This window comes from Camelina sativa, chromosome 5 (assembly GCF_030686135.1).
Source record: "Camelina sativa cultivar CO46 ecotype springtype chromosome 5, ASM3068613v1".
Lineage (NCBI taxonomy): Eukaryota > Viridiplantae > Streptophyta > Magnoliopsida > Brassicales > Brassicaceae > Camelina > Camelina sativa.
This window is the reverse complement of record NC_141884.1, coordinates 934,419-945,151: the sequence shown is the minus strand read 5'-3', so window position 1 is coordinate 945,151 and position 10,733 is coordinate 934,419. Positions and strand designations below refer to the sequence as shown.

At 37.7% G+C, this 10,733-nt stretch overlaps 3 protein-coding genes across 3 annotated transcripts; 1 reads left to right on the top strand and 2 right to left on the bottom strand.

Annotated features, from left to right (window-relative positions):
• Nucleotides 1-2,340: 2,340 nt before the first annotated feature.
• Nucleotides 2,341-3,829, top strand: LOC104784723 (aquaporin PIP1-2). The gene is made up of 4 exons (XM_010509781.3): nucleotides 2,341-2,738; nucleotides 2,892-3,187; nucleotides 3,276-3,416; nucleotides 3,525-3,829. Exons 1-4 carry the CDS (start codon nucleotides 2,411-2,413, stop codon nucleotides 3,618-3,620), a joined length of 861 nt encoding a protein of 286 aa, XP_010508083.1. The 5' UTR covers nucleotides 2,341-2,410; the 3' UTR covers nucleotides 3,621-3,829.
• A 191-nt stretch (nucleotides 3,830-4,020) lies between these two features.
• Nucleotides 4,021-6,654, bottom strand: LOC104784721 (cytochrome P450 86A8). The gene has a single exon (XM_010509780.3). The coding sequence runs from the start codon at nucleotides 5,946-5,948 to the stop codon at nucleotides 4,329-4,331; it is 1,620 nt and encodes a 539-aa protein (XP_010508082.1). The 5' UTR covers nucleotides 5,949-6,654; the 3' UTR covers nucleotides 4,021-4,328.
• Nucleotides 6,655-8,843: 2,189 nt separating this feature from the next.
• On the bottom strand, nucleotides 8,844-10,730 carry LOC104784720 (ATG8-interacting protein 1). Its single transcript, XM_010509779.3, has 3 exons — nucleotides 10,500-10,730; nucleotides 9,442-10,167; nucleotides 8,844-9,325 (listed from the first exon to the last, which is right to left on the bottom strand). Exons 2-3 carry the CDS (start codon nucleotides 10,138-10,140, stop codon nucleotides 9,224-9,226), a joined length of 801 nt encoding a protein of 266 aa, XP_010508081.2. The 5' UTR covers nucleotides 10,141-10,167; nucleotides 10,500-10,730; the 3' UTR covers nucleotides 8,844-9,223.
• Between the last annotated feature and the right edge of the window lie 3 nt (nucleotides 10,731-10,733).

Below are 10,733 nucleotides of genomic sequence, written 5' to 3'. Positions count from 1 at the left end.
AGATATTATTATAAAAGGGAAACAGCATGGTTTTTATAACAAAAACGTATATGTTTGGGTGAATTTTGTTTCTAAAATGTAAATTTTAATAAATAAATCCAAAATTTTGTATGTCCAATATTTTCTTTCATCCGTGATGTTCTTTTAAACCGCTAAAACTATTTTTTTATTGATAAAAGTTTGTAAGTATTGTTATTGTGTTGTTGTAACTTGTAAGCGTTGGATGTTTAAGATTTTGGTATTGTACTTGTGGTGGTTAAGAAGACTCTTTTGTCTGAAAACTGAAAAAGAAAGAATTTTCACAAAAATAAAATAAAATCCAAGAGAGGTGGAGGTGGGGACTATAGCGCAACGGGAATATTGGGAGTGGGCATGCAATTATTGCACTCAGCTAAATAAAAATGATTTTTTTGGCTGAAGGTGACAAGTGTTTGGGTGGCTTGGTCGGTTTTTGTCTACGTAATTTTCTGCCACGTGTCCTCTTATCCGTGGGTTGGACGGCTTGGAATCGTAGAATATTTTATCCTCGCAAACCAAAAGTCCATACAAACAAATTACGACCTTCCCTCCCTTTCTTTCTTATTATTCTTCCATGGCTTAAAAACCAAGAATTTATAATAAAGAATTTGCAAAAGTTCAATCCTGATGTTGATATGTAGTATACTAGTACTACAATGAAATACCAATAGTTGAGTTTTGATACATAGGTTGAATGGTATTGGTAAGATGATTATATTTATTTTCGTCTTTTGCACACATGGCAAAATGGTGTAGAATGGTTGTATATGTGTTATGTATAAACTTACTTAATTATAAGACTTGTGTCATTGTGTGAATCGAACTTTTTTTTTTGCAGAATCCAGAGGACTGTTCTGATATCGACTCGTCAGGCTTACTAATGCAAAACAAAATTATGGCGTTATTTGAGAATGTCAATGATGGTTTGGGATACCAAAAAATACGAAAACAAAACTTTGCAATATACACCGTTAAAATTACATGGGTTCTAGAAGGAAATTTGGTACATGGTCATATTATCATATACTACAGTTCATGATGTGTAAGCTTGGAAGGTAATATGAAAAAGGCAAGGGATAGTAAATAACGAAATTCGGCAATTTGGTAATGAGACTAGAAGAGAACAGCACGTGGGTAGGACATAATGTCACACCCAAAAAGACAACAAAGCAACGAAGCAACCATAATTGTTCGGTCCTTTTTTTCCTTTTGGCTTAAACGTTGTCTTTCCTTTTTGGCAAATAGTGGATTGCAGCCGAATATTACACTACCCAATCTTCTTCTTTTAATCTGGTTTAATCCCACCATTCATAATAATTTCATATCATGCATATTATATATTCATGTTGAAACTGCTTCCTATATATGTGTAAATGGTGTGACGTTTTTTCTTATTTCATATAGGCAATTTATTGATCTAGAGTACACTTGGGTGTAGTTGTTGGTACAATAAAGTTGCATTATAGACAAACAAAATTCCGATGTCATGATTGATTGTCTGATTGATGTATAGATTATTATTAATTAGCTCTTTCATTATAAGTATAGCCTCATGGATAACATCATAACAATGGTGAAGATAATAACATAACATAAAAAAGAATCTCATTTCTTTTTTATTGATAAAAGGATATCATGTCTTTTTATTTTTGGTTTTACTGCTTATTATGATGATCACTCATAATCATAACTAAAATTGTTGGAGAATTAAGGTAAGAAAATTATGCTATAAAGCAAAGTAACTGTTGGAGAATTAAAGTGATCACTAAACTAAAATTAGTAATGTTAGAAAGAAAATATTAGTAGATTATTTGTTGAATGAGGTGTCTCTATGTCTTTTAGGTACGGGTGAGAGTCCATGTGCTCTTTCTTATCCTGACAACGGTCCAAATAAACCGCCGGTTCACCTCGACCACATATTCAACTCCTTTTATAATAGTTTTATTTTCTTTTCAGTATTTTCTTTTGTGGCAAATTAAAATTCAAACATTAAAAAAAAGAACATTCATGAAAGATACATGGATAAAATTCCACATAGTATACAGTATCATATTAGAGTAGAATACGACATTTGGTTAGAGTACATAAAAATAGCTGCAAAGCGGATTTTGAAACTCTGTCCACACACTTTAATTATCATTAGATCAATAACAAGCATTATCAGTAACAACATACATGATAACGTTAATTAATCTAATTAAATTCAACTAATTAATAATCATCGTCGTGTTTTTATTTAAGTTAATTTTCATTTGTTTGCATTATCTTCCAACATTGAGGTTTCGTCACTATAAAAAGCACCACTCCCTCAAGCTTCTCTCTGCAACATAGTCACAGAGAAACCCCAAAACCTAAAAAAAAGAGCTCTAAAGAGAAAGAGAAAGAGAAAGAGATGGAAGGTAAAGAAGAAGATGTTAGAGTCGGAGCAAACAAGTTTCCGGAGAGGCAACCAATCGGAACATCGGCACAGAGTGACAAGGACTACAAGGAACCACCACCTGCGCCGTTGTTCGAGCCAGGCGAGCTAGCTTCATGGTCTTTCTGGAGAGCTGGAATCGCTGAGTTCATTGCTACGTTTTTGTTCCTTTACATCACTGTTTTGACTGTTATGGGTGTTAAGAGGTCACCTAGCATGTGTGCTTCCGTTGGTATCCAAGGTATCGCTTGGGCTTTCGGTGGTATGATCTTCGCTCTCGTCTACTGTACCGCCGGTATCTCCGGTAAGTCTTCTCGATTTCACTCTCCGATTTTACTTAGAGAGCAAGTTTAGGTTTCAATCAGGAACAAATTAGGGTTTGCAAACATATAAGTAGATCTGATTTAGAATGAGGAAGATTCGATCTGATTTGTGTATGTGTTAAACAATTACTCAGGTGGACACATCAACCCAGCGGTTACGTTCGGTTTGTTCTTAGCGAGGAAGCTTTCGCTTACACGAGCTGTGTACTACATAGTGATGCAGTGTTTAGGAGCTATCTGTGGAGCTGGTGTGGTTAAGGGTTTCCAGCCAAAGCAATACCAGGCTTTGGGAGGTGGAGCTAATACTATTGCTCCTGGCTACACCAAAGGAAGTGGTCTTGGTGCTGAGATTATTGGAACTTTTGTTCTTGTGTACACCGTCTTCTCTGCTACTGATGCCAAGAGAAACGCTCGTGACTCTCACGTTCCCGTATGTCTTTACAACTCAATCGATTAAAGGATATATGGAGTTTGGTTTTGTAACATCGGATCTAATTGGTTTTGGAAAAATTTGACAGATTCTTGCACCGCTCCCAATCGGATTCGCTGTGTTCTTGGTCCACTTAGCAACCATCCCCATCACTGGAACTGGAATCAACCCAGCAAGAAGTCTTGGAGCTGCTATCATCTTCAACAAGGACAACGCTTGGGATGACCACGTGAGTAGTTTTTCACTTCTCTCACCAAATTTACAATTTATATTTTACAGTCTAGACTTTGATTATTGGTTTACTGATTGATATCTTTGTAACTTCTTCTTCTTTCAGTGGGTCTTTTGGGTTGGACCATTCATTGGTGCTGCACTCGCTGCTCTGTACCACGTTGTAGTCATCAGAGCCACCCCATTCAAGTCCAGAAGCTAAGCTGATTGAGTTATTTTTTATAATCTGGCTTTTCATCTTTAGTTTGCTTTTTTCTTTTGTGAATCTACTGCCTGTGTGTAACGTGTGTCTGTATGTGTTGTTCCTCTTCCTTTGCCTAATGGAGACTCTTTATGTAAAACAAAGAAATTCCTCAGAAACATCTGTAATCTTTCATCTCCACTTATCAAAGGATTTCTATAATTGTCTCATTCTGGGCATCTGTCTAGCAGAGGCATTATTATCTTGATTCATAGTGGACCAAACATATTTAATGCATTACGTTACAATCTGCTACAAAAAAAAAAGTTCTATTACAAATGAATCATGCCAAATGATATCGACAAAATTAGCTCAACTTCAAGAATATGACCCCTATGGATTAAAACCATAGTTAATAAAGTTGTATTAAAATAAGATCTTATTAAATCAGATTGAGAGTTTGCTTACAAAATAATGAAATCAAATGTTACTGTCTGAATTACGAAAAATAGAAAGAAAACAAAAGAGAGTAATATAATAAACGAACAGAACAAACGCACTTTGCAAAATTACCTCTATTGAATTATGCAGCCAAATCAATCAAATCAACGACATTTGGTGGGAGAGCTTGGCCAAAGTAACCGCGTATCTAGCACGCGCCAAAAAGGCGAGTGCCACTCTCTCTATTCAGACAGTAAATGATAGATGCGATTGCTTCACCTACTCTACCTACCTTGAAACGCCGTTACCGACTTCGTCGTCATTGACGACGTTAGCTGACTTTTCCTCTCGTAGCTCCGCCGCGATCCCCGTTAAATCCCGTTCGTGAACATTAACCAAAAGACCGTACTTCATGAAAAGAGTTAACGACATCTTCTGTTCCACCTTATGCCCCGCTACCACCGTCAGACGGTGCCGGAGCAAAACCGCCGCCGCTATCGATTTCATTTGCAGATAAGCCAGATCCTTACCGAGACAGATCCTAGGGCCAGCGTTGAACGCCACGAATTTAAACGGATCGTGATTGATAAACCTCCCACCGTCCGATTGCGAGATCCACCTCTCCGGTTTGAATTCCATACAATCTTCACCCCACGTCGACTTCATCCTCCCCGCCGAGTAGATCGAATACGTAACCGAAGATCCCGCCGGCACGAATGTTCCGTCCGGCAACACATCGTCCTTCACGGCGCGTTTTGAATCCTCCGGTACCGATGGGTAAAGCCTCAGCGTCTCCGATAACGCCGCTTTTAGATAAACCAAACGATCAAGCTCCTCACACGACAACGGCTCGTCCGTCCATGATGCCACGTCATCGCCACGTGTCTCGATTAGAACGGTGCAGATCTCGCGGAGGATTTTGTACTCTATGGTTGGGTGCTGCGTGATCAACCAGAAAAACCAGCTCAGCGCGACTGATGACGTGTCACGTCCAGCTAGGATGAAGTTGAGCGCCACGCGCTGGAGGATCTCGTCGGAGTAAGATTCCTTCTTCTTGATGAAACGCGACAAGAGGTCGTCGTGTTGTTTCCCGTCACTGTGCTGACTCATCAAATCTTGCTTACGTGTCGTAATAATCTCAGACAAATAATTATCTACCTGGACCAAGCTTCGGGTCAAGCTGACTTCTAAGCCGAGACGGAGCCATCTCTTGAACTTCCATAAAATTTCCGGCAATATAAACCTTTGTAGTGAAGCCTCCGTGGCTCGATCGAAAGCCACCGCAAATGTGTTCACCGGAAGACCCGGTGCGCAAGTCCTCGGATCTTTCCCGAAGGTCAAGCCGCATATGTTATCAAACGTAAGCCGAAGAAGCAAATCTTGAAGATCAATCGGCTCAGAGCCGAGCCGAGACGTTTCGAGAATAGGTAAAAACCGAAGCTTGATCGCCCGGTTAACCCAACGAGCCATGGCTTGACGGAGCGTCCTCGTGGTGAACTCCAAAGCGGCGGTCTTACGCTGGAAAAGCCACGTGTCACCGTCGGAGTTAAAGATTCCTTGACCGAGAAGATCATGGAAAACGGCTTGCCACGTTGGACCTTTAGGGTAGTTATCAAAGCGGTTCTTGAGAATATGCTCGAGGTTTCTTGGATCGCAAGTGACCGTCACGAGACCTTGTTTCTTGGCTAGAAACGGAATGGCGCAGATGCATGTTTGATACGTACCGGAGCAAGCACGGAGGTTGTCGGAGATCCAGTCGTGCATTCGCTCACAATTCTCAATGAGACCAGGGAGACTACCCAATATAGGCCAAACACGTGGACCTTTAAGACAACGAGATATGAATGTGAGCCATAAGAAATACGCCGTGATGGCTGTAAGAATCATTAGAGCAGTGGATATATCCATGATTTTCCGGGAAAAATGTTTTGTGATTCCTTTTCCCTCAGTGAAAAAAACGTTATGGCACAAAAGTTGATGGAAATAGAGACGGCCCAGGTGGTGAAAAAGATAAGAAAATTTCCCAAAAGAGTGATGAAGTTTGAATAGAGAGAGAGAGAGAGAGAATGGTTCTATAAGAGATGAATGAAAGAACACAAGAGAGAAGATTTATAGAAAGAGCAATTATGAACGACAGACTGTGTTTTGTTTTCTTTCCCTACAGTGGATTTTTCTCTGTAGATCTCTATTTCTCTATATGATTTATCTCTCTAGATCTCTCATAAGTCATAAACTAGAGGAGTGAAGAGCTTTAGGGTATGTGAAGCATGAGATGGTGTGCACTACCATTAATGTTCCTGCTCTATGCTGGTAGCTAGGTGGTTGGAGACTTTATATTTTAATCTCAATATATAGAGAAGAAGAAAAAAGTGTTTGAACGGTAAATTTTCAAGAGCATTAAAGACGTTTAGTTGAGGAGCCTAAGGAGAAGAGGAAGACAGAGAGAGATCTATGACTAAATGACCCACAGTTTTTCAATGTCCGAGCATGAACCATTTATACAAATTATTTCAAAACCCCCAAAAGAGAGAGAGATCAAATTTTAAAATATTATGTATTAGAAATTCGTGTAAAAGAAGTCACAAAGTAAGCATGGGATGTTGCCTCCTCGTTTTATCTTGTTCTCGTGGCTATTATAATTGCATATTATATATGTTTTGAAGATCTTTATTAGCTAGGGTTTTGTATTTCGGTGTGTCGGTTCAAGGGAGATGATGGCTTGGCTTATAGTCGATATGTATCATTTACTTATTAGTCATAGCTCATAGGCTACTGTATAACGGCAAAACGACAGTGCGATTTCGCTATTCTGCGGGTCTCTTCTCTTTTATCTCAATTACGAAGTTATGTGAAAAAAGATATTTATGTTCGGTTATTTTATAAAAACATGAAAACTCATGTCATTCCACTTTTCACGTTTAAGTTAAACTATTTTCATTTAACTACCAAAATAACTATTACTATATCACGTTATTTCGTTGATTTTTAGTAATTTTAAAAAATTATGATAGCTTTGACAAGTGTACGTGCGTGTATATAATTATAGAATCCTATTTTTGTGGTATAGAGTGTAGGTAGGAGTAATTAATTAGGGCTTAGATTTGATATTGTTAGGGTGTGGGTGAACAAACTCACCAATGATAGTTTTGCTCAACTACACAACTATTATAGGTTGCTTATGGGTTTGGTGACTTTTGTCAATATATTTTTGAAAAGCTTATAAAGCATTCAAAGCTCACAATTATATAATAATGTGTCCCCTTCTTAATGCATGATCACTGATAAATTAATTAATGTAAGAGCCAATACAAAAACTGTATACGAGATAACCCGTGATGTGTATATGGGCTGCGATCAACACACAAATCTAATTCTACATTTTCACGACTCGAGGATTGGAAAACTAATTACGTTAAAGAAACTATCAGAGAATTAATTAAGACTATACATATACTCCTATATCCCTATCGAGGATAACTGTAATTTGTGATTGTGAAGGAAGATAAAAAAATATTTTTTGACTTTTTTCCATCAAAAGCATGAATGCATTGACCCACGAAAGTCAACTTCCGATTTTTTTAACCAAGAACTGCAGAATATGCGGTTCGAACTTCAATACGTCGAAAATGTGTAGACTGAATCCATAATTATTTTCCATTACAGCTGTATGTATGAAACAAGGTGAGCTTTTAATGAACTTGATTGACAGTTGGTTTCAGTTGATTTTTCTTTTTCTTTTGCCAAGTTTTCTTTTGCAGAATATGAGTTTTTAACATATGTTCGTGTAATTTTGTGGTTAACTATGCAACATTTAGGTTAAAACTTTAGAGAAAGGACAAATCGACAGAGAATATAAGTTATCTAATTAGGTTACCTTCCCATCAACGGCAAAGAAAACATACTTTTATAATCGCATAAATATTTTTTTTTTTGTTTACAATTAATTATCACATTTAAGATATGAAAACTGACATTACGTACGGGGAAGTTACAATAAACAATAAAATAGTTAGATTAGGTTAGGTATATCAAGTACTCCCATGCACTATTTGAAATATATTTTAAATGAAGGAATTCATGATAATTGATAGTTATAAAAATCTTTTTAGTGTTTTGGAATAAATGATATGATGACTTAATATGATTAGAAAATCTTTTCGAAATGGCACATGAATGGTAATTAGTTTTTAACCTTTTTATGGTTACCAGAGTCTTAGAAACAAACTTAACCGATCAAGTAAACTAGTAAAGTAATAAACACAACTGAAATCATTAGAGTTCGTGGGTTGTCCCACATGAAACTGGTCATTTAGGTGAAACAAATTGGTCACTTAACTTGTCTCATTTTGCATTTAAGACCATATACAGAATTTTTCTATAAAAAATACAAAAAAACCATATTGAAAAGTAGCTAAAATAATGAATGAATCATTATGATAGTTAGTTACCCCGTCACTTTATCCACATGGTAATTAATACTAGTAATCCAGACAACACTCAACCACTCTGGTCTCTGGAGGCTAACAATTCATACACACATCATCACATTCTTACTTAATTTATCTTTCATTATTGGTTGATTCGTTTATTACCGAAACTATAGGAACGTCGGATTTTTATTTTGGACTACTGTGTGACGCTGACGCATGCTAAAGCCCGGTTTTGTATCGGCGTAACAATGTTTTTTTTTGGCTGGTCATAAAATGATTTTGTGATTTTAGCATTTTTACCATTTTTACGAAATGGCGATTTATATTTCTTTACTTGTGTACGATTCCGTCAGTTCTACTGCAAATCAGAACGTCCGTGCAATAAATATTTCCCCTATTATAGTCATCATACAATGGAACTATGGAACTGAATAGAAATAGACAATTACCAAAACAAAAACAAAAAATCATAGAAGTGTGTATATATTTCCAGTTTCCACACTATCACAAGCGCTTTTGACACCTAAAGAAGAAATCTTTGTATTGTAAGAAGGCATTTGGATCTCCATTCTAATGATACAAGATAATGAAGCAACATAGGCTCTTTAGAAAGCAAAATGCTTTTGACAATCAGGCACACATATGGGAACTCAATACCAGGTCTTGTAGTTACCTATGATGCTCTTGTGAGATACAAATGGTAAATTGGCCTTTTTGTCTCTTTCAGTTTTATCATACTTCCGTCTCTAGATCTCACTGGCTGGAGGGGCCACTCCTTACGAGAGAAGCTTGTGGGTTACTTCTCACAATCACATCTTTCAAGCGAGAGAGAGGTTCGAGTAGTCTGCTCAGCTTCTGTGTGGGAACAAAAACATTCAAGCGTATCGTCAATGAATGGCTTTTGTTGGTTACCACTAGTAAAACATTATGATTCTTGACAGAAGTTTTTTCGTTTATAGATGATTAATTACCTCACCACTGATGCTTGATTGCCACTTGAGTTGCAAAACCTGCCACCTCTCTTGTTGCCAGCGATGACCAAGAACTACGAGTCCTGTGACCGCAGCGGCAAAGAATAAGGACCATATCGCATTTGCTTCTCTTGTACCTGAACAGATAGATATAGCTCTCCTTCTCCACCAAGCTTCACAAGGAAGGTTGTCTGCTGATCTTTTGGCATCATCCTTTTCTCCCTCGGCATCATCAGAATGGATATCTAAGTTTCCCTCTGCGTATTCATTCGCCTCCGCATCAAGTAACCCGTGTTCATACATGGCTGATTCACTTCCAACTGACTCCATGTATCTAGACGAGCCAAGCGCAGATTCACCATAGATACTCTGTTGGTTGTCTCCAGCTTCATAATGAAACTGATCAGACAATCCCTGACCTTGCAGCAACAAGTCTTGGCCATTCTTTCCTTGTTCCTCCTCGAATAAATGTTCATCGATTGGTAAATCCTCATGCTCGTTAGGTGGGAATACAAAGTGTTCAGACATGTACAGATCACGTGAAGTCTCTGCTCCATAGTAAGCATCATACTTGCGAACATCTCTTGTATCAACGTTAAACGGACCAGGAGAAGCAGCGTAAGCTGATGAAGTAAGTGACACAACTTCCCATTCATTGCCACGAGGAGGTTGCTCCTCATGATCCTCTTTGTTAGCCATCCTCAACCAAAACAATCTCCAATAAAACTGAAAAAAAAAACCTTTTTCTGTTAATTACCACAAACAAACATAGATTCTCTAACACATCTTCAATTGCAAAATCAGTAATGCAGACAACTAAGATTACAGAGTATGTTCATCAAGGATTTGAATTTTGGAACCAATCAATATAAGAAAACATCAGAACCAGACACAAACCAATTTCAATTCCTTGTCTACTTCGTTCAATCAATCTAAGATACAAAATCATATCTTTTACACAACTAGACTCAAATCGAGGTATTACTAAAACCTAAGTGGACAAAATCAAACAACAATTGAGGAAGGAGAAAGCAATAATGGTTAATACAGAAATATACCTATGAAGAGACGATACGGATCCGGTGAGAGATTGATGATGAGATTTCTCTATCGTCGAAGAAGAAGAGACTTGAGAATCTCTGGGGAAGAGATCAGCAATTATTTTGATACCGGCGATACCGGTTCTTAGGTCGGCTGAATTGACGGTGCGACCGGCTGCAGGAGGTAATCGATTGGGTACGTCACCGATAATAACAGGTCTCTTTACATATATATATATGCGTGTGGATTGA

Coding starts and splice junctions, on each gene's coding strand:
- LOC104784723 (XM_010509781.3), top strand. CDS start 2,411: ATGGAAGGTAAAGAAGAAGATGTTAGAGTCGGAGCAAACAAGTTTCCG. Junction 2,739..2,891: donor CTGTACCGCCGGTATCTCCG/GTAAGTCTTCTC, acceptor ACAATTACTCAG/GTGGACACATCAACCCAGCG. Junction 3,417..3,524: donor ACAACGCTTGGGATGACCAC/GTGAGTAGTTTT, acceptor TTCTTCTTTCAG/TGGGTCTTTTGGGTTGGACC.
- LOC104784721 (XM_010509780.3), bottom strand. CDS start 5,948: ATGGATATATCCACTGCTCTAATGATTCTTACAGCCATCACGGCGTAT.
- LOC104784720 (XM_010509779.3), bottom strand. CDS start 10,140: ATGGCTAACAAAGAGGATCATGAGGAGCAACCTCCTCGTGGCAATGAA. Junction 9,326..9,441: donor AATCAAGCATCAGTGGTGAG/GTAATTAATCAT, acceptor GTTCCCACACAG/AAGCTGAGCAGACTACTCGA.